The 23632-nt window shown below is 42.4% G+C and overlaps 1 protein-coding gene and 1 long non-coding RNA gene across 6 annotated transcripts in view; one reads left to right on the forward strand and one right to left on the reverse strand.

The window, feature by feature from the left end:
* WIPF1 (WAS/WASL interacting protein family member 1) overlaps nucleotides 1-23632 on the forward strand; it is a 124343-nt gene that overhangs the window by 74704 nt on the left and 26007 nt on the right. For 3 of the 5 annotated variants that reach the window (XM_061135736.1, XM_061135734.1, XM_061135735.1), the window contains one exon: nucleotides 22100-22187. In XM_061135736.1, the coding sequence (XP_060991719.1) occupies nucleotides 22137-22187 (51 nt within the window). In that variant the 5' untranslated portion in view covers nucleotides 22100-22136. Of the gene's footprint in view, nucleotides 1-9533; nucleotides 9766-9876; nucleotides 10127-22099; nucleotides 22188-23632 lie in introns of those variants that run through there. The other 2 variants (XM_061135733.1, XM_061135737.1) reach the window with 2 other exon arrangements.
* Nucleotides 22191-23632, reverse strand: part of LOC133051236 (uncharacterized) — a 90954-nt gene continuing 89512 nt past the window's right edge. Inside the window, exon 5 of the long non-coding RNA XR_009691803.1 lies at nucleotides 22191-22593. This is a non-coding gene — a long non-coding RNA (uncharacterized LOC133051236). The remainder of the gene's footprint in view (nucleotides 22594-23632) is intronic.

A 23632-nucleotide genomic window follows, 5' to 3' on the forward strand; every position in this document is an offset into this window, starting at 1 on the left:
GCACAGAGCTGGATAGACCCTTGTTTCCTAAGGAGTCAGGGGAGGGCTTTCTGGTCCACGTGGTTCTATCCTCTGGCAGTAGACATGGAGTAACCAGCCATATGGCTGGAGAGAAGACTGGATAGGGAGCAATATGGCTGTTGTTCCCACCCCACAAATCATGGTAGAGACCCCATCCTGAGCTTCATACCTGATGAAGCTACCAGATTAGCATCCAGAAGGAACACACAACTATCCATATGCCGGCAGCTTCTCTCTGGGTGTGTGCACAAGCAAATACTTGGCAGGATGGGAAAACAGGGCTTTCCTCCCATTGGCCTCTTAAGTTGGTAAGAAACTTTTCCCTCCATCTCACATGGAGGCCCGTGAGGGCCACGTGTATTGGATGTTGGTGACTACCTGGGAACTGTTTTCATTTTAATTAAATTGGTGAATTTGGTGAGGAGAATTGGAGAATATGGTGAGGCCTCTTCCCACCAGGCCCTCACCATCTGGACTGTGTTGTCCGGTGTGGTAGTGGCTCTTGAGTATTTGAAATGTCACTCACAGTAAAATACACACCTGTTTTTGAAGACTTAATAGGAAAAAAAAGAGTGCAAAATACCTAATTAATAGGCTTTTTATTGTGAGTACATGTTGTAGTGATAATATTTTTGAAACAGGGTGTTAAATAAAATATTACTATTTTATATTATTTTCCTTTTAATGTAACTAGTAGAAAATGTGGAACTGCACATATAGACCAAATTTTACTTCTGGTGGATAGTTCTAATCTAGGGGGAGGGTTGTTTTCTTTTGCTCTTTGGTTGGTATATTGGAATTTAGATTTTTGCTTTTTTGTTGCCTTTAATAGAGTCCCCAAGTTTTCTAGGAAGAGCTACTTGGGTTCTGAATCTGTATAAGGGAGCCCTCAGTCTCTGTCCCATTTCATCCATCCATCAACCAAAGAGGTCATTTTGAGGAGAAAAAGGTAACTTCTGTAAAACTCCCAGGTCTGAACATGATTATAACAGAGGGAGCAAACCCCTTTAACAGCCTCTAGTGGATGAGGACTCTTGTGAGTGAGCCACAAGTCATTTTCATATCATTGTTTAAACTTTTTGCTATAGAAATATTTCAAATGTATATGAAAAGTACTCAGAACATTATAGTGAATTGCCACATATGCTTCACCCAGCTTCAAGAATGATGATTTCAGGCCAATTTTGTTTTCTTTAAACCTGTACCTATTTTCCCATTTTTTCACTTCAGGACAAACCTAGACATCATATCTTTCCATATACAAATATTTCAGTATGTATCTCTAAAACTTTAAAGACTCTATAAAAAACAACATAACTTCAATAATATTATCACTCTTTAAAATTAGCAATAATCTTAGCATTATTAAATATCAATATTCAGATTTTCAATTACCTCATTTATTGAAACACAGTAATTTATAATGTTGTATTAGTTTCAGATGTACAGAAAAGTGATTCTGTTTTATATATATATATTCTTTTTCATATTCATTTCCATTTTGGTTTATTACATGATTCTGAACATATTTTCCTGCTGAAGCTGGAAGAGCAGGAAAGAAAGGTCAGTGGATGTCTCTCTCCCCAGATCTGAGGCTCTGCTGTAATTTAAATGGATGATAGACAGCCCCAAAGCAACCAGTGTGTACTCTGTTTACCTGTCCAACACACACACGTATGCATACACACACGTCTTACACATACAGTTTCAAAAATGTCCCACACATAATAAATCACTCACCTTCCTCCCCCAGAAGAGTGGACAGTTGAGGTCCAAGTCTAGTGCCAAGACCAAACTTTCCACAGTCTTGTCTGTTAGCCCCAAATGTAGTATATCATGGTCCAGGGGTAAATTATAAATGTAACACCCAGTATACAATGGTGGAGGGAGGGTAGTAGGAGAATTTCACAATTAAACTTCCATTTGGGAAAGGAGAGGAGTCATTTGTCACCTATCTCTAGCATATTTTATAACCCAGTGAACAGATTCTACCTGTGTGGCGATGATATGAGAACTTTGCTCAGTCAGTGGCTTAACTTCCTTTTGCTCTTGCTTAAGGGTCTTCCTCGTTTGTTGTCTTCCAGAGCCATCTCTAGAGCAGGGCCACACCTGTTCCACAGTCTATGCCTTGTTCTCTGGCTTCATGGATCTAGGGATTGCTTTAGGATTTAAGCAGTCATAAACTGTTTTCAACCATTCCAGGGTTTTATCCTCTAGTATTTAAAAACGTGATAAGATTCTCTAGAATCCCTGAGCTCCATGGACTAGTGAACAAAACTCAAAATTGTGTTGAGTCGCAGTCTTTGAATGTGGCACCAAGCCTGGGCACTTCTGTCTCCCAGCAAATGAACCACCCTCCGCTCATAAGTTCTGTGGCCTTTATCTCAGCCTCAGATTAGGTACAGTTTTGAAACAGTGGCCTAAGGTGGTGAAGCCACTGTTAATTTACTCCTTGCTCCTGAGATGGAACCCAGCATATCACAATAAAGGTAACAGCCTTCTGCTCGGACGAGAGACCACAGTGTCTTTGGGGGAGACAGTGGGAAGTTCAGCTTCTCCTTTGTGTCAGACTTCTTTCCTGATATTGTTGTTATCTTTTGGCCCTGTTCTGCCTAATGTTAGCATTGCGTAGAGAACTGGGAGTTTTAACCCCAGAAGGCTCCAGATTATTTGACTCTCAAACATCTTGGTTGCACATCATAGGGGGGAAAGAAAGGCCTCTATTGACAAAGCCCTTCCCTGCCCCCCTCCCCACCAGGCTCCCAATAAGTTTCATCCTAAGTTTCTCTCTCCCCTGTGTATCTTACTGAAGGCTGAAAGTAGCCGACATACTCCAGCCTTCTAATTTTTTCTCTGAATTCTTTAATGGCACACCTTCGGTAGGCTTGTGGTCTTTGACCCAGGATTCAGTAGGTGGCAGCCTAACCAGCAGTGATGCCATCACATAACCAGGATGGCCAACTTCCTAGCCCAGGAGAGCCTGCACCAAGCTGTCACCCAACCTTAAATCAGCCAGTTGCACATTTTAGGGTTAGTCACATTCAATATTCAGTTCTAGTACTGATTTCTGTATCACATAAGTGTTTGTATTACCAGTAATAGAAAACCTAACCACACTAACTTGCATGAAATAGAGAATTTATTTGCTAGTATAAGTTAAAAGTCCAAAATAGAGCTAGCTTCAGGTATAGAAGGATTCAGCCAATAACATCAACAGCTGGGTTTTCTCCATCCCTAGTTTCTCACTTTGATGGTCTCATTTTCAGACCCCATGTGGTCAGAGGATGAGTGAGTCAGTTTCAGCCCCTCCATTCTCACAGACCCAGCTCCATCCCTCGGGAAGAATTCTGTCTTGTAGACACAAATTCCCTTGGTTCTGATGAGGCCACGGGCTATCGCCAAGAAAAGTCTCTGGGGCTGCGTGAATGCAAGGCTCCCATGAGCCAGCAATTCATGTATCTGGAATTGGAGTAAATTCCTCTGGACCCACAGGGTCTGGGAGGGAGGGAGGGAGGGATGTGTCTCCAAACAAAAACTGAAGGATATCATTGTAAGTAGGGTCAGTGGATGCTGAGCTGCCAAAACACAAGGAAATATGTTGCAAATGTTTCCCCAAGTAAGGTTATACCAATTTATATTAGCAGGACATAGACTAGTGTGATGTTAGTTTTGAACTTCTCTGTTTTTGAGATTATTTATAAATGATCAACCTTCTATATAACTCAGTTCAGTCACTCAGTCGTGTCTGACTCTCTGTGACCCAATGAACTGCAGCATGCCACGCCTCCCTGTCCATCACCAACTCCCGGAGTCCACCCAAACCCATCATCGAGTCGGTGATGCCATCCAATCTTATCTCATCCTCTGTCATCCCCTTCTCCTCCTGCCCTCAATCTTTCCCAGCATCAGGGTCTTTTCAAATGAGTCAGCTCTTCGCAAGAGGTAGCCAAAGTATTGGAGTTTCAGCTTCAACATCAGTCCTTCTAATGAACACCCAGGACTGATCTCCTTTAGGATGGACTGGTTGGATCTCCTTGCAGTCCAAGGGACTCTCAAGAGTCTTCTCCAACACCACAGTTCAAAAGCATCAATGTTTCGGTGCTCAGCTTTCTTTATAGTCCAAATTTAACATCCACACATGACCACTGGAAAAACCATAGCCTTGACTAGACAGACCTTTGTTGACAAAGTAATGTCTCTGCTTTTTAATATGCTGTCTAGGTTGGTCATGACTTTCCTTCCAAGGAGTAAGCGCCTTTTAATTTCATGGCTGCAATCACCATCTGCAGTGACTTTGGAGCCCAGAAAAATAAAGTCAGCCACTGTGTCCGCTGTTTCCCCATCTATTTGCCATGCAGTGATGGGACCGGATGCCATGATCTTAGTTTTCTGAATGTTGAGCTTTAAGCCAACTTTTTCACTCTCCTCTTTCACTTTCATCAAGTGGCTTTTTAGTTCTTCTTCACTTTCTGCCATAAGGGTTGTGTCATCTGCATATCTGAGGTTATTGATATTTCTCCTGGCAATCTTGATTCCAGCTTGTGCTTCCTCCAGCCCAGTGTTTCTCAGATGTACTCTGCATATAAGTTAAATAAGCAGGGTGACAATATATAGCCTTGATGTACTCCTTTTCCTATATGGAACTAGTCTGTTTTTCCATGTCCAGTTCTAACTGTTGCTTCCTGTCCTGCATACAGGTTTCTCAAGAGGCAGGTCAGGTGGTCTGGTATGCCCCTCTCTTTCAGAATTTTCCACAGTTTATTGTGATCCACACAGTCAAAGGCTTTGGCATAGTCAGTAAAGCAGAAAGAGATGTTTTTCTGGAACTCTCTTGCTTTTTCGATGATCCAGAGGATGTTGGCAATTTGATCTCTGGTTCTCTGCCTTTTCTAAAACCAGCTTGAGCATCTGGAAGTTCACAATTCATGTATTGCTGAAACCTGGCTTGGAGAATTTTAAGCATTACTTTACTAGCATGTGAGATGAGTACAATTGTGTGGTAGTTTGAGCGTTCTTTGGCATTGCCTTTCTTTGGAACTGGAATGAAAACTGACCTTTTCCAGTCCTGTGGCCGCTGCTGAGTTTTCCAAATTTGATGGCATATATTATTTTTAAATGATCAACCTTCTGTATAACTACTGATAGGTTTATGGGCAAGAAGCTAATTCCTTTGTTTCTGCTCTTTTAAATCACGTGATTCCCATATTTTAATACTTTGAAAGTAGAATTCCTCTTACAGTAAATGCATACATTTAGTCTGGTACTGTTTCTTCTTCCCCATAAAAAGCTATAAGATAAGGGGGGTGTTTTACTATTGAAGAAAATGGTGTTTTAGAATGGAAGGAGTACAGTATTCTAAAACATGTTTCTACTACTGGGGAAATACTGCACCATAACAGGTAGTCATGGAAACACAGTTTGAAAAACTGGAATTAAAAGAAATCAAATGTCCTTATATTTTATTCATGGCACTGTTGCCCCTGCTCAGTCTCTGTTGATTTGGGGTCACCGTAGGAGGGTCTTTGGCTGTGATTCTTTACTGCTTTTTCCAGGTGAGAACCACAATGTTGTGCTGTAATCTCTGTCTGCTCTTCATTTTCTGTTTCTGTAAATTAATATGAAAGATTCTTCACTTGGTTGTTCTGGAGACTGTTGATTATTGTTTTGCTCTGTCTTTAGGCTGGGACTGGTCCACGTGTTGAATAAGGTGATATATGCATTTAAAATTCCCTTTGAAGTCTAGAGTCATGATTGTCTTTATTTGCCTCAGGTTCTCAATCTACTTTTCTTCAGCTCTTCATTATACTAACATACCCAGTGAAAAAAGTGAAAAACAAAAGTGAAAATGTTAGTCACTCAGTCGTGTCCAGCTCTTTCTGACTCCATGGACTGTAGCCCACCAGGCTCTTCTTTCCATGGAATTCTCCAGGCAAGAATACCAAAGTGGGTTGCCATGCCCTTCTCCAAGAGATCGTCCCAACCCAGGGATCAAACCCAGGTCTCCTGCATTGCAGGCTGATTCTTTATAGTCTGAGCCACCAGGGAAGCCCCAGCATCAATACAAACATCCCCAACACCAATACTAATACTGCCATCAACTGCTCCCCGCCATGTTACAGCCTTCTCCCTACCCCTCTTCCTTCCACCTCTTCTTATGCTTATACAAAGGAATTAAGTGAAATCCTCCCCTGAACTTAAGACCATAATGACACTGGACCATGGAGAGAGAGACGGGGCCTCTGGCACCAGCTCTGCTGCTGCCCGCTGTGTGACAGAGTCACTTAATCTCTCTGGACTCCCATTTCCTCTTCTGTAAATGGTGGGTGGACTCTGATCTCTGCAGTCTCATCATCCTTAAACTTCCTTACCCTAAGAAACTGACGCTGATCTGCGAACACCTGGGCACAGAGGACGGGACAGAGAGCACTTCCATGTCTCACGTCTACCTGTGTGGCATTCACTGCAGAGGGAGGCCTCCAGGTCCGCTTTGTCAATAATGCTGTCGGAACCCTCCCCCGCCCACCACGTGATCTTTCCTTTGTCTCAGTCTTCAACTTTCTTAGCCGTTTTCCTCTCCTCACTGCTGAATGACAGGAACCACTTGCACTGCGTGAGACTCTGCCTGCATTGCCAAGCCTCTCAGTGAGCTAAAGTGCTCACTGCTGATCTCTGGAATCCTTTCCCTGGAAGTTTTCCCTTTAGCCTAAGCCTTCCCAAGAAGGGGGTTCAAGTCTGTCCTTAACTTTCCTCAGTCACTGCTTTAGGGGGAACAGTCTCAAGCTTATAAAGGAGTGTTGTGTTATGGCACAATTTTTAATTATTTTCTCTTTCATTCAACAAATAACATTCATTGACACCCACCAGGTGCTGTTCTAGATCCTAAGGCAACAACAGGAAACAAGGTCCTATGGAACTTGAATTCTAGTGGTGAGAGATGTGCAGGTAAATAAGCAATTAAATAAATGAAAAAAATACCAGATGGTGACAAGTGCGATAAAGGAAGACAGGAGCAGAGATGGGACATGAGAGGGGGCAGTTTTGCTGACAAATAGAGAATGGGAAGGAACCAGGAAGGAAGAGTAAGGTAAGGGGGCTTATAAGTGTCAGACCCAGAATGCAAATGAGCCTGTGTATTTAAGGAACAGAAAGGGCTGGAAGGTAATTAGCAAGACAGAGTTTACTTGAAATGAGGTCAGAGAGCTGGGAGCAGGTGGGTGGGCAGATTTTGTGAGTCCTTGTGGGCTAGGCAGAGCTTGGATTTTTAAAGTGAAATGAGAAACCATGAGACGGTTTTAAACAGGGAAGAACATTATCTGATTTATGTCCTGTGGTGCATAGTAGACACCTCATAAATGTGTCCAAAGTTGACTGTGCTTGTAAGTTCTCATTAAAGGTGGAATAGACCCAAACCCTAGACAACTACTCCCTTGAATGTGTCATGGGCTCCAGACTTCGAAGTGACATACTCCCTTCTAGTTGAGTTTTTCCTAATGGATGGGGATAGTCATGGTCTATCATGTCCTGGGGGGCGTGTGTGTGTGTGTGTTTGGGGGGCATTACTTATTAGAGAACTAAAAAGTAATTCTGTAAATACATAGCAAAATCACCATATTGCCTGTGTTCTCTTTTTAGACCCAACTATAATTAGACTTCCCCAAAGAGTCATTCAGGCATTTACTTAGCAGTTGATCAAGTTTTCTGTTTTTCCAAGGTTAGTGGATGTCAAAGGAGATAATAACTTCAGGCCTCCCCCTCTTGTCCAGCCCCAGGTCTGCATGTATTTTTTCATGTATTAAGTGTCTCTTGGACTCCAGATCCTACATTAGGTGAGATGAATAAAGTCTGTGCCTTCCAGTGGCACTGGGTAAAATAGAAGAGTCCAGATTACCAATCTTAGGAAGTTCCGTTTCTAGGAGTGGGAATCCCCACTGACTCAGTGGTAAAACCCACTCCAGTATTCTTGCCTGGGAAATCCCATGGACAGAGGAGCCTGGCAAGCTACAGTCCATGGGGTTGCAGGAGTCAGACACGACTTAGCAACTAAACCACCTCCACTTAATAAGAATTCTGCCATAACTTGGCATCACAAAACTTGTGCAGCCTATCTTAAAGAATTGAGAACTAAAAGAACCTTAGTCAATTTCCAATACTTAGTACTTAGTCAACTATCCCAGTACTGCACTCTAGGAGTACTTCCGGTATTGGAGTGAGACTGTCCTAAGCATCACAGGAAACTTCATATTCCTGGCTCCACCCATGAATCCTACAAACCTTCCTCACCCGTTTCCAACCCACCCAGTGGAAAATGCCTCCACACGTTTCCAACAGCCCCCTGATCCACCCAGTCCCATCATTTTACGTATAATGGAATATTAGGCAGCTTATGATCTTTTCATACCTTTTCCCTCTGAACCCAGCAGAATCAGGACCCCAGAGTCAAATTTTACAATGATGTTAGTTTCCAAAATATGCCTATTTTTCATTCTTTCAGCTGATACTGTTTTCTCAGAGTTACATGGTGTGTGTTGCAAATATGTCTGAATAGATATATTCAGATAGATTGAGAAAAAATTGGGAGCGTTTTCAGATTTTTATACATTCCTCAAGTTTTGGTGTAGTATTTTCTATGCACATTCCATTGCCTGCCTACTTCTCAGAGTCCTTTAAAAATGAGGAATCTGACTTCTTCCTTCTGCTCCTCATCACTGCTTTTCTGTCAAGCATCTTCTGGGAGAGTATTGTCACCCCATTTAAGTGTGGAGGATGGAAACAAAATATTTTGGTGTGGAAAACTCTGATCTTCAGCTGACTTGACCTGTACAGGCATACTGTGGAGACATTGCAAATTCTATTCCAAGCTACCAAGATAAAGCAAATATTGCAGTAAAGCAAACCACACCAATTTTTTTGGTTTCCCAATGCATATACTCTGCTATAGTTTATTAAATGTGCAATAGCCTCATGTCTAAAAAAAGTGCACAAAAATTTTTAAAAGCTAAAACAAAGCAAAAACTAATAATTAAGAGGCAAAACATTTTAATCTACATACATACCTAAATTAATAACTACTTTATTGCTCTTGTAAATCAACTATACCTCAGTTTGGAAAAACTTCAAGTGGTAATCTTCGTCTGAGCCGTCAATGTGTTGTGGTAGTAACGTCAAAGATCAATAATCATAGATCACCATAACAAATATAATAATAATGAAAAAGTTTGAAATATTGCTTGAATTATCAAAATGTGAAGCAGAGGCACAAGGTGAGCAAATGCTGAAGGAAAAATGGCACCAATAGACTTGCTTATCTCAGGGTTGCCACAGACCTTCAATTTGTTAAAAAAAAAAAAAAAGCAATATCTGCAAAGAACAATAAAATGAGGTGAACCTGTATTTCATGTATTCTGACTTGGGCACCAGAATCACATTTCAAAAACTCATTTGCCTTCATACACCTGACTAGCTTTCTTCACCGGATTTGTAACTTACTTCCTACATACTTGACTGCTCTGTAGATGAGGAAGAATCACTTACCTTATTTATCAGTGTCATTTGGAGCTTTTAGATCCTGAGTGACTCTTTTCCTCAATCCTAAATGTTATCATCAATATCAAGAGTGATACTTTAAAATGAAATTTCCTGAAAGAGTCTCGCGTTCCATGAGCAGTTTTTTGTGGAGGTGTCAAGAATAAAGTTGAGCTGTTAACCAACTCGAGTTGCCATCTCCTCTTGCCCCTGTGCCAAAAGGTATGTTACACCTGGTGGGAAGGAGAAACATTTAATTTTCCAAATTTAGGGTTGTTTTTTTTTTTTTTGCTTGCTTCTTAAGTAAAACCAATCTAGCTCCCTTTTCTGCAGAAAAGGAGGAAGGAACAAGCAACAAATTAATCAGACAGGAAGTGAATAACCACAGAAGGACGTCTGCCTCTGACTCAGTATGTCACATTTAACAAGAGGCCAGAGCTTGTCCAAAATGGCGGTCCAGAAACGACCCCCTGTTTGTGTTGGAAGATGATGACTTTCACAGCGACGGTTTTCTCTCTCATTTCTCGTTTGCTCCCTGCCTGCTTGTGTCCCTGATCATGCCTTCCTGCAGTATCCTTTAACGGTAAGAAAAATTATATTCAAACTCCGTGTATTCCCATTATTCAGTTAGTGGGGGAGGACTAAACAGCCTTTAGTGGGCCATTGTATGCTGAGATAAAATTGTTTAATTTTTCAGTAGACCACCATGTGGTCCTCTGATTGCACACAAGACTAGTTTCACCACTATGGTGCTTGTGGGCAATTTAGAACTTCTGCTTTGAACTAAAATGTAAGCAAGATTTTCATCAGAATTTTTCCTGACCACTGGGCAAGTTTGGATCCACAGTAATTTTTTTCTCCCAGTTAAAATGGGGGTTTATGTCGCTAACTGTATCCTTTCAGTGGATGGTGCAGTTTGTCCACGTGATTACCTTTGAACTCCCACTTTGGCCAGCAACAGTAAGTGCTTTTAAAGCAAAAGGAGTCACTGGAAACTTCAAAGGAAAGTACCATGGAACTCAGCTCTTGCTAGTCTGTTGCTACAGACCTGTTACTTAAGTTCAAATCCCAAGCTATTTCTAAGCAGTCTTTTAGGACAAAGATGGTTTGTCTTTTAGAACCATTCTGTTCAACATCTGAACAGTGCAGTGCGCAATTAACTATTGCTGATCAAATTCTGCAGCATTCATTATAAACAGTTACATTTAATATGATTAATATTGTGACACAAAGCATTGTAATTTTCATATTCCAAGCAGTGTACTCAAATATCTACAGAGCAGGATTAAGGAAACTTCTGTATCCAAAAAAAAAAAAAAAGCTTTTTTTCCTTTGGAGCATATATGAGAAAGCAATTTGATTTATATTCCTTTTACCCCATGAAGAAGTATAAAGTAAAGCTTTAAAAAGTTAAGAGGGTACATAAAACTTTGGTCAATAAGTATAAGTTCTTTTAAATAATTCAATGGCATAACTAGCATGTCCAGTAGAAAATGGACAAGTGGTAAAATGAAGAAAAGGCTGCAGGAAGATTCTTATGAAGAAAAGTAGGACAGCTTGGTTGAGAGAAAGTGAGGAAGCAGGAGAAAGAGTAAGTCAGGATAGTGAGAGAGGAAGATGAGAAGCTTGAAAAAGACTTTGAGGACCATTAGTGTGGAAACCATACCCTTTCTGGTCACTTGGATTGTGGGTCTAATTTTATGCATTAACTTCATAAAGTTATGTTGCTTCTGAACTAGAACAACATTTAGTCAAAATTCTCCCTTGTATAGTCTAAAGCACTTAAATGATTTATCTAAAATCAGAGTCAAGTTTTCTAATGCTTTTCAAAAACTTCATCCATTGGTTAATTGCTCACAGCTCTTTAATTACTCTTAATGTCTGAACTTTTAGGGACTTCCCAGGTGGCGCTAGCAGTAAAGAACCTGCCTGCCAGTGCAGGGGATGTAAGAGACAAGGGTTTGATGGCTGGGTTGGGGAGATCCCCTGGAAAAGGAAATGGCAACCCGCTTCAGTATTCTTGCCTGGAAGATTCCATGGACAAAGGAGCCTGGTGGCCTACAGTCCATGGGGTCGCAAAGAGTCAGACATGACTGAAGTGATTTAGCACTAAACCTTTAATATTATGCATACTCTGGATGAACGGCAGTATTCAGAGAATACTGAACAGAGTATTCAGGGTGAAGAATTTTCCCTGGGGTCCAGCAGCAATTTCACTCTGATCATTGATGAAATCAAGTTCTAGATATGCCCTAAGGCTGGAGGTTCCCGACCTGTGCTAAAATTTAAGAGGAAGTGAGCTACCTAATTCCTGGACCTTTCAAGGTTTACACTCCTTGAAGTCTGCTTAACATTTTGTAAACACGTCATTTTTGGGGGGGATTTTCTGGCTATTTAAATTTTGATCCACTTCTGGTTTAAGGTTTGACTTATTTTTGTTTTTCCAAATTGTCACTTATTTACCTCTTGTTGAAAAGAACATTTCCCTTGGACTATCATAAGTACTAAATACCTCTGTCTATAATTTGGCAACCCTCAGTTCTGAAAATTAAGACTGGAGAAAAGAATATTAGAATAAGAAATGCTTTAGTATGCTTTTCTGAGAAATTTTAAATGAACTTTATACACACCTCCCTTCGCCATTTTTTTGTAATGCAGAAATTACATGGGTATGCACATGTAGGCTAGGCTTTAAATCAGCTCGTGATTTCTCTTTCTCCTGGTTAAATAGAGGAAAAGATAATGTTTATTGAGCACTCACTATATGTTAGGTTCTTGACTTCTGCTTATTTTATTTTTTTTAAAAATGGCTAACAGTTAGCAATTGCCTCATTTAATTCCTCAGTGGTCCTATTGAGTAGATACCCTTCTCCCCATTTTATTGTGCGAACTAGACTTAGGCTGAGCAGTTTGCCCAAGGCCACTAACAATTAAATGTGATTTCAAGAGCTTTTTTCAAAAGTACAGTTTAGAAGCCATGAGATGTCCTTTTCTAATCCTGAGAATCTGGGATTGTACAAATGCTTTGTTTTAAAATGTCACAGCGATAGTAAATATCTTTAAGTGAATTAATCTCAAGTAAGACCATTTCCTTTCTAAAGTCTTTTGACCTTTTTAAAAGTAAATTTGGTGACACTTCTGCTTATATTACAAGGCTATACTTTCAGTGATTAAAAAATATGTTGATTATGCTGACATATATGCTGTGTGTTGTGCATGAGTGTGTATGTGTGAGTATGTGTGTGTGTGTGTGTGTGTAGTGGGGAATAGGGAGGGGCAGGTTTGGTAAAACTAAATGTGGTGCTGAGGATTTAACTTTGAGATCTGAGCCCCTTAAAGAGAGTACTAAAAAAAAAAAGACACAAAATAAGTACTTGTTAGAGATGGGAAGTTATGGGAGGAAAATCAGTACTTGTTAATTAAATGAATAAAGTAGAAAAGATTTACCTTCCTTTTCCCACAGTTAAACAAGGACAGGTGGGTCATTCAACTTACCTTCATTTTCTCATTTTTGAGAGGGTTTAGCTATCTGTGAATTTGTGCTAACTTTTCATGTAATTAAACATATAGGACTGTGTATTCTAAAAATAATTTCACTTCATAGAAACCTTTATTTCCCCAGAAGTTATTCTTATAGTAAAACTGTGGGTTTGTGTCCAAGCTCCCAACTAATCATAATGACATTGTAAATGCTTCAGAATGTCTTCTCTGAAAAATGCCTTCCCTCTACTCCCCAAATTATCAATTTTTTATCTAAAAGATATGTTTCTGAAATAGCCAAGGACCCTCCAAGTACCGCAGAGACACAAACCCCTGCCACTGAGAACACAACTCGTAAGCAAAAGTCACTTAAGCTATTGCCTTAATTGATGCCCAGCTGAGAAAAGAGCAAGTACGTTTTGAGAAATGAAGGGTCCCATGTACAGTAAGCGTGGGTGCTACATGCAGCTCAGATTGAGAAAAACAATGATCATGAACTAGGTGAGGCAGTTGCTTTGCTTATAAAGGAACGCTTGTTTCTTTTCTGTACCTTTGGTTTCCTCTTGGGTTGAGCAGCCTTTTTTGTTTCTCCTCTTCTATTGATTGCCTCATTGCCTACAGCCCTCTGAGCTTGAACTGAGGAGAGGAAGAGTCACAATAATAGCAACAAACTTTATGCAAAGATATTAAAAGTTTCTAAAATGGCCAAAAGGACATGCCATGCTTGGGGGTGGGGCACTGAGCTGCTGCACTGGGCCTGGTGTCAGAAAATAGAAACTACGGGCAACTGCAGCTGTGAAAAGACTGTGCTAAAGAAACAGGATGGCTGTGGTTTGCTGTGAGCATCAATTTTCCTGTTGAGCATTTTTACAGGAAGTTGAAGAACAAAGCCGACTTCATCTTAATTAGTTCTGATGGTTTTCAGATCTTCAACACATCCAACCAAGTTTGCCTCATGGAGGAGTCTCCAAAGAATAGAACCAAAAATAATCCTGAGTGGGAATCATAAAACTACGATGTTGGCGGCAATTTGGGTTTTTGCTAAATGATTTTATTTTTACAGTATAACTTGGAGTGGATTCATTACCTTTATAATGAGTACCTTTGCACTCTTTTTTTTATGGCTGCGGTAACTCAGTATGAATTTAAGGGCCTTTCCTTATTAAAACACTACTGAGTTTTATGTATTATAAATTTCCTTCCGTTACTATTTGGTGAAACAGTTGTGCATGTGTGTATTTATATAGATACAAAGAGGTGTGTGTGTGTGTGTGTCTGTGTGTGTGTGTAAACGCTGGAAAAATATACATTAAAATATTGACAAGAATTATCTCTGGATAGTATTAACTCCAACCCTTTTCACCTGAAATTTAATTACTATCAAATGCTTTGTTCAGTGGTTAAATACAAGTGTCATGTTTTATTTTCATCTTTGTATTTTAGTGTTACCTGTTGTTTTCTTTCTTTCTTTATGGCTGGTCTGGGTATTCATTGCTTTGCTCGGGCTCTTGCTGGTTGCAGTGGCTTCTCTTGTCCCAGAGCACAGGCTCTAGGCACACGGGCTTCAGTCGTTGAGGCACTCAGGCTCCGTAATTGCTGCTCATGGGCCCCAGCACGTGGGCTCTGTAGTTGGGGCACATGAGCTTAGTTGCTCCAAGGCACGTGGAATTTTCCTGGACCCGGGATCGAACCCGTGTTCCCTGCATTGGCAGGCAGATTCTTATCCACTGCACCACCAGGGAAGTCCCTATCTATTATTTTCTAAATTAATAAGTGGATAAGTGATATGTAGCATTATCATTTTGGAAGCAGGGGAAAAAATTCTCAAAGTCTTAACCTGAAGAGGTCAAGAACACACAAGAAATACATACATGAAGATGAGTTAAGAACATTATATATAAAGTAAAATGTCAATGAATGTAAATAAAAATAAGATACAGAATAGAAAGTAATGAAGGCAAGGGAACATTTGGACCTTAGGATCTTTTCAATTGTATTATTTCTATTATGTCTACTCCCTGTCCCTGCCCCCCTCCACAATGATGAATTCAACCTTTTTGGGGAAAAAAAAAAGTTTACTTCTGTCTCATTCGTTTTACAGAATAGTATTCAAGGGTGACTTTTGGCAAGATATGCATAGCAAAATGCTTTATAATTTTGAATAGCCCAAAATGGTGATAAAACGTAACTGAGTAAACCTGCTTCTTATCTTCTTTGCTAGAACTTGGCCGATTCACACACCCTCACACATACATCCTCAGGATTAGAGGCTGGCCTTCTTCGGGTTATTTCATTGGACAGCGCTGGAAATCTCTCCCCTCTTCCTGTTGTTCTGTAGTATGGGCCTCGTGTGGCATCATCTAGAATGAACTTGACGTTGGTTGCAAGAAACTAAGAAACAGTTTATTTAAGTAATTTAAGTAATGAAATTTAATTTAAGTAATTAAATTTCAGGTTAAAAGGGTTGGAGTTAGTTCTCTTGGTCATTTCACATTCAGAGATAATTCTGCTTTCTTAGTTGAATGCATTGAAGAAGAAAGCCTCGGTTTCCTGGGGCAGCTCTGGACTGAACTCTGGGCTCTGGGTGAGTGACTAGTTATCCATGCTGCTGGGGGAATATGCGGCTGTACGGTGGGGAACAATCACTCATTCTCACATGTGTCCCCCGTAACCAATATTACACAGCAAATGGCTTGGGGCCACAAGCTACCCTGGTTGATCTAGGGTCAGTGTTTGATGCTGTTCACTGTGAGTTTAAACCATGATGCTGACCTATTAGAACTGTAGTAAAACCATCAAAACCATCCATTTCTCTCACAGAACTAGGAAATTCCAGAATTTCTAAATATTGATGTATCCTGTGTGTATTTGTATATTTGTGTTGGTGACAACGAAGAAAAAATTAGTGGATTTTGAAATAATTTATGTAAAATATTCTACTTTGTTCTCTCAACCCTCAGAGTCAGTTCCTTTATAAGAGGTTTATTGATAGATCCCTCCTTTCACCTCAATAATTTTCACCTAAAATTTGAGGTTTTTAGACTCAAAATTTTTTTAAATTTTTTTGGCCACACCGTGCAGCATGTGGGACCAAGGATCAAATTCATGTCACCTGCATTGGCAGGTGGATTCTTAACCACTGGACCACCAGGGGAATTCCAAAATTTGAATCACTGATTCGCTCAGTGATTAAATAAAACTTTGGTAATCAATCACATACCCTAGGGTTCAGGTCGATTTTTAATTTCTTTAACGTTTGACAGACAATCCAGAGATGGTTTGGGTGAGAAATCAGTTGATAGATTCTAGTCAAAAGCTGTTAATTTCCACAGTGGATAACAGACATGATAGGTCACACGTATTGTTAAAACTGTGTTTATTCATTTACTAGGGCTGCCATAACAAAGCACTTCAGACTGGGTGGCTCGAACAGCAGACTTTTATTATCTCACATTTCTGGAGGTTGGAAGTCAAAGACCAAGGTGTCGGCAGGTTTGGTTTCTCCCAGGGCCTCTCTTCTTGGCTTGCAGATGGCCACCTTCTCCCCATGTCCTCACACAGCCTTTTCTCTGTGCTCACACATACCCAGTGTTTCTTCCTCTTCTCACAGGGACCCCAGTCATATTAGATGAGGGCCCAGACTAATGGGGCTCTCTTAGCTACCTCTTTAAAGGCCCTCTCTCCAAGTACAGTCATATGCTGAGATACTAGGGGTTAGCGCTTCAACATATAAATTAAACCCATAACGCTGTGTGTGAAAACAAAAAACCCATTTCCATTCGTGTGGTTTTCTTTGTGCACAAAAAATTCAACACACAAGGTGAACATTACAGAAAAGTCTGGGTTTTCTCCCTGCGATGTTATTTAAAGAGTTAAATGAGACTTTATAAGCCATCACATGCTAAGTCATGTCCGACTCTTTGTGACCCCAGGGACTGTAGTCCGCCAGGCTCCCCTGTCCGTGGGATTTCCCAGGTAAGAACACTGGAGTGGGTTGCCTTTTCCTCCTCCAGGGGATCTTCCTGACCCAGGGATCAAGCCCGCATCTCCTACATCTCCTGCATTGCAGGCGGATTCTTTACCACTTGAGCCATCAGGGAAGCCCTGAGACCTTTACATGCACATCCAGTTGTTCCAGTACCATTTATTGAAAAGACTTTCAATTGAAAAGACCTTCCAAAGACCTCCCCATCAAGTTGCTTTGATCACTTTGTTGAAAATTAATTAATTATGTACATATGGATTAACTTATTCAAGCATTTTCTTCTTTAATAGATTGTTTTACTGTGAAGAGTATTATTTGCTGAGTTGAATGTTTACAACACAGAAGGACTATTTTTATATTAAACTTTAAAGTTATCATTTGTGGACTAAATATACTGTCTTAATTTTAAAACAAACAACAACAACTAAAATCAGTGAAATGAGGGATTTCCTTGGAGGTCCAGTGGTTAAGACTCAGCGCTTCCATTATAGGGGACCCAGTTCAATCCCTGGTCAGGGAATTGAGATCCCGCATGCCTCGAGGCAGCCAAAAAACACACCAAAAAAACAGTGAAATGATTCTCTAAAAGCAACTGATTCTCAAAAGTGTATATTGTTAAAAGTTCGGTGCCTGGGGAGGGTGGGAGAGCAAGGATCATTAAATGGGTAGGGCTGTGGTCCTCCAACTCCAAGGAGCCTGGTTCCCATGCGAGAGCTGACCGCCCGCACTTTGGAAGCCCTTGTCCTACTCACTCTTTCCCTTCTTTGAGAGCCCGTCCCACCCGGGGAACCGAGCTGCCTTTCCTGTGGGACTTCATCTCCTGAGGGCAGATCGAAATGCAGGAGGCCAAGCCCTCAGGCGGCCTCATTCCCACGGGGCGGCCACACCCGCACAGGACTGGGGCAGAGCCAGGGCCTCGGCTCAGTCTCCAGGCCTGGCCACCCTCTGCCAGGTGCTGGAGTGGCTCTCACCCCAGCAGGACCTGTGCTCCCCTCAGGGACCACAGCTCTGGACCCATCTGCTGACTGCTTACCCTGCCCAGCCCTGCTGCGCTGGTTCACTTCATCCTTCCCACACCCCCCTTTAACAGAGAGCTCGGTCTTATCCCAGATTATTAGCAGCAGAGCAGAAATACACAATCATGTTCTCCTGACCCAGGACTCATGTTCTCACAGGGATTCTAACTGTCTTCATCCATAGGCCACACTGGTGTCTAGTAAAGCCCCCAAACTCCCACTCCTTCCCTGACTGCTGTTAAATGCGTAAAACAAAATACAGAGGATGACCAAGGAAACCAGTTGCAGTGCAATGGGTACAACAAGGCCTAGGAGCAGATCATTGCCCCAGCTTCCAAAAAGACTTGCAAAATTACACTTATGATGTGAAAATATCACGTGAAAGACTGTTGGTGAAAAGGTTTCAGGTGTGGTTTGTGGCCTAGATTTACAATTGAAGGAAATGCTAACTTGTAGTTAGAATTTAGGGGAAATAAGTATGTCCCTTTTTTCCCTGAATTGTGTCCACAGACCTTGTGGGTATGGAGATCCAGGCTAGGAAGGCCTGCCTGTTAGGATTGAGGCTGCTGTTGAGGCCCTTCCATCAGGCCCAGTCTTGGTTCTGACATGGCTCTCCCGCGGCCTTGGACTCTGCTTCTCTGGTGAAGTCAAGAAACTAAGCGCCCAGACTTAAAGCTGCCCTGCCCCTCTGCTGTGGGACTGGTTCTCTACCCAGGCCCCGAGGTGCTCAGGGCTGATGCTAGAAGCTGTTCCAATGGCCAGCATATGGCTTGTTTGTGTGATACCTGATTCTTTCACTTCCCCCACATAATCAGTGAGACTGTGTGCCATGTATTGGGGAGACCCGGTGTTCACAGCGGGGTGGAAAGACAGCCAAGAAGGGGATCCAGCAAGGGCCTGGCATGCGGGACATGAGACTGATCTTCTTTGACCTGTGTGCTGGGCTGGTAGGTTGAGAGTCTGGGGTTTCTCACAAACCTCCCTAAGGTCCAGCCTGGACAAGTCCAGACCAGCAGCTGTTCAGCTAGCAAGGAGCCAGGAGACCATGGCAGCCTCTGGAATCAGCTTTCATCGTGGAGGTAGGCGTAGGAGTGGTTTATCTGGAGGAGAGTGAGGCAGGGGGGCAATGGGAGCTGCAGCAGTGGAGAGAAAGGAGAATTGAGCCTGGGAAAGGTAAGAGCGCTCACCCGCAGATCCTCACCCTGTTGTTTATGTGAGGTGGTCGGGGGCAGGGGAAAGCCCGGCTCTGTGGTCCAGAGGTTTATTTATAAGCCAGTTAATGCACAGAGAGAACCACAATAGCAACAGAAAACTCTAAGATTAGAGTTAAAGAGGCCTTGCAGGACAGTCTCCTGAGAGCACCCCTGCCCCATCGCCTGGCCCCTAAGGTGTACAGGACAGAAGTTCAATTTGATCTTGGCAACCAGAGACTGACTTCTGAGAACCAAACCCAGAAGAGGTTCCTGGTGGTGATTAGAATTCACTTCTTTCTTGGTCTTAGGATAACAGGATGGCAGACTAGTCAGTGAGCACAGAATCTGACATGATGAATTGGAGCATTGAGGGGTCTTTCATCCACTGAGCACATGGACGGTCTGTCCCATGGAGCCCGTCTCTCAGGCCCTCTGGGTGGACCTGGCCACCCTCCTCCTTGATGAGCCTTAGCTCTGTTAATACCATTGCTTTGGCCGCAGCATCTTTGACAGTTAGTTGGGCCTGAATCCAATTTCAGACCCTCGTTCTTCCTCCTGGTCCTGGGACACAACTCTGAGGCCTCTGAAGGTGCCCCTACAGTTGGAGCACCCCCTTTATAGCCTCCAAACACAGGCCCCCAACTCTGTTTACACTGCCCATGCAGCCCTGTGGGTGACTGGTGTTACCCAGGAAAGAACAAAGTAAGGGACAGTGCAGCCCAGCCAAGACTGACATTCAAGTGGCTCCTCTCCCTCACTTGTCTCCGTGGCGCCGTCCTCTCCTGGGCTTGCCCACTTGGTACCCACAGTGTTTCTTCTCTGTCAAGAGAAGTAAGGGACAGTAAGGGACAGATCCTGAGACTTTTTCTTACCAAAGTAAGGAACAGTAAGGGACAGATCCCTGTCTGAGACAAGCTCTTTTTGAAAACCAGATTCTGACCGAGTTTAAGGTGAGCTGCAATACTAGTGAGCCCTTCACCTGCCTGAAAATGCTTATCTAAAAAGAGCAGAGATCAAAAGGACTTGATGTAAACAACTTTCACATCATTTTAATGAGTTATTGATTTCTGAGTCCCTGTGTCCTCCCCTTTAAAATGTGTTTGAGACGATGGAGATAGAGTGCCCTTTATTATCCAGTTGACTGTCAATAAATGAGCGCAGCTGTTGCTGCTCTAGAGGTTTCTAAATTTCATTTTACAGAAGGCACTCAGAACAGAACTGTCTTGATTCCTGTCTTCCAGAAGTTTTGACAAGTCATGTCCTGTTAGCTTTTCCATTCTGTTAACATCACAGAAAGCAAGCCATCCAGCAAAACTTCAATAGAAAGTACAGTTGACCCTTGAACTATCGATATGGAGGTTAGAGGCACCGATCCTCCACGCACAGTTGCTCCTCAAATCCTCGGGTCCCCTGTACCCTGGTTCTGCATCTTTAGATTCAATCACCCATAGATGGTGTGGCACTGCAGTGTTTACTATGGAGAAACATCCATATCTAAGTGGATCCGTGAAGTTCAAACTCATTGTTCAAGGGCCATCTATATTTGATTCAAGGTGTAAGTTTCCCTCAACTTTTAGTGGTTGAGCTAAATTAATACTTTAAATTCTAAGAAACTGTTTTCTGCAATTAAGAGACTGTTGAAAATAAAAGGAAGATAATTCTGCTGTTTGAAACTCAGGACACACGTTACGTAGGAACAGTGTCATTCATGTGGTCAGTGTCCCAGGCTGCTCTCTTGGTTTAAGGCTCCGTGACCAGGCTTCTCGAACATTAATGCATATGAATCACCCAGCGATCTTGTTAAAATGCTGAAACAAATTCAGTGTGGGCAGCAGGGCTGAGATGTGATGTTTCTCATGGTGATGATCCGAGACTGATCTGGGAGCCCTGCTGATCCAGAAGTAGCAAGGTCTAGGTGGGAGAAGCTGGGATGCTGAGGGTGTGAAAGTGGCTGAGGGGTGGGGCATCTGCTGAGACCCAGGGATGGGACTCTGAGGCCTAGGGGAAAAGGGGCCAGGAGTGGTGTTTAGCATCACTCCTGGGGCACATCCTTCCCATTGCTTCTTCAGCTCCTGACATTGACAAGGCTGCCCTCTTTGCTGCCGCTGCGCACCACACCTTCCCTGTACTGTGCTACAGCCTGGAGTCTGGCCTTCCCTCTGTCCCCTGAGCATCACACTCTGCAGAAAGCCTTTCTAAGGAACCCTGTTTCTAGCTCCAAGTCAGAGGTTGGAGTCCTCCTCTCTTTTTTCCTCTGGCTCCTGTAAGGAAATGCCGAGTAGTACAGAGGTAGGAACCTGGCCTCCTTGCCCATCTTACCTTGTCCCCATCTCCTTTCCCTCAAGGACTGGAAGAACTTCGAGGGCAAGAATAGAAATAGATTTATCTTTACATTCCTGCGGGGCTACTCAGAGCTAGACAGATGTCAGGAATCTCTTGACAGAGAAGAAACGCTGCGGGGCTCTGAGTGGGCAAGCCCAGGAGAGGACTGCGCCAGGGAGACAAGTGAGGGAGAGGAGCCACTTGAACGTCAGTCTTGGCTGGGATGCACTGCTAGTCGTCTCCCGATAACCTCCCGGCTTCCTCGGGCTGCAGACCAGAAGCCTTCCCCGACCTGCTTTGGTGGTGGTGGGATTAAGCAGCCTGTGGCGCTGCACTTTGCTCGCAGTATCTCTGGGCACTCTGAGGGTCTGGCTGAGAATCCTCCTCGGCTGGCATCCTTCCAGAAGAGTAACATCCTAGCCATGTTGTGAAGGAATCCCACCTCTTATAGAAACTCAGACTGTCCCTTTGAGGCGAAAGGGGAAGGAAGATTAGGACAGAGAATTACGGAGACATCTAATGCATGACGGCGCTTTGTTTCTTTCTGTTTTGTTTTACAGATTTGTCAGCCAGACTGTTGAAAGCTAACTGTTCAAGATGCCCGTCCCGCCCCCTCCAGCACCCCCGCCTCCGCCCACATTTGCTCTGGTGAGTGGCTCTCCCCATCTGTGATCCATGCATGAGGCAAGCTAAACAGACTCGAACCTGGCACACATGTGTTAGTTTTCAGTATGTTTACGTTCTGGCTTAAATATGAATGATATGGTAAGGTTTCCAGGTGCTGGAGTAAGCCATCCTCACATTTCCATGTGTACTTTCCCAAGGAATGTATTCTCTGGGCCCATCCCTCCCCATGATGGACATGTCCCGGAAGTTAGTGCACCCTCTTCCAGGAAGCCTCTTCCAAGCAGCCCTCCATGCAGTAATCCGGAAAGGCTCCCAGACGCACCTCTAGCATGTGATGGCTTCACTCTTCACTCGGGGAAACTGAAGCTCAGAGACAGTCTTTTGCCCAGGCTTCCAGGCTTCTTTCTAGCCCATCTCAGGCTGGACCCTAGTTGGGAGAACAGACCGTTAATTAGCTTGTTGCTATTCCAAGTGTGATCCTCCAACTCCTGGTTAGAGTCCCCCCCAAAATAAACACAGAAATTTAGAGTAATTTAGAGCAATCTGATAATGGTGTTGTGTCTGTTGCTTCTAAGATTGTATTTTGTGTGTCTTTTTAAAACTAATTCATTTTACTAATAATTCATTGTTATTTTACAAAGTACCGGTCCATGATGGATTGGAAACTTTTTTTGTAAAAAGTCACCCTTCCCTAAAATGAGTTTGAGAAGCTCTGATCTGGTGAACATAGAAGAACTAGTTTTTATTTCCCGAAAACTACAGTTGTGTACCACTGCTGGGTAGTTCATGCCTTGATTTTTTTTAAAAAAATGCTCATGTGTTTATTTTAATGTGTATTTGAAAAATTATAACTAGCACACCCAGGGTTTAATAGTGAGTTATCAATAAATTTTGAGGCAGAACAGGAGGCCAAGAAGGGTTGCTGACCCAAAACCATGAAGAAAACCAACATGGACATGTTATTAACCCTCTTTAGGCCTCAGGTTTTTTTATCTTTAGGATGAAGACAATAGGTAATTCAGAAAGCTCTTTCCAAGATGTCCAAGGCATGGTTAAATTATAAAAACAAGTTTCAGCAATAGAGGATGATCCCATTAGCAAAAGTGAACTGTATATGCAAAGAGCCTTTCTGGAACTGACTGCCGAGAAGCTCTTAAACAGGCATGCTTCAGAGGAGGGTTGGAGGTCAGTAGGTAAAGGGTATTTTATCTGTTTTTTTCAACTGAGATATAATTGACATATAACATTGTGTAAGTTTAAGGTGTGCAGCATGTTGAATCGATACAGTTATATATTACAATATAACTGCCACTGTTGTTTTAGGTAATGCCTCTATTACATCACATAATTATTATTTCTTTTTTGTGGTGAGAACATTTAAGTTCTGGTCTCTTTAACAGCTTTCAAGTGTATAATACAGCATTGTTAACTTTAATAACTATGCTGTACAGTTAAGATCTCCAGAG

The sequence above is a fragment of the Dama dama genome, chromosome 33, assembly GCF_033118175.1.
Source record: "Dama dama isolate Ldn47 chromosome 33, ASM3311817v1, whole genome shotgun sequence".
NCBI lineage: Eukaryota > Metazoa > Chordata > Mammalia > Artiodactyla > Cervidae > Dama > Dama dama.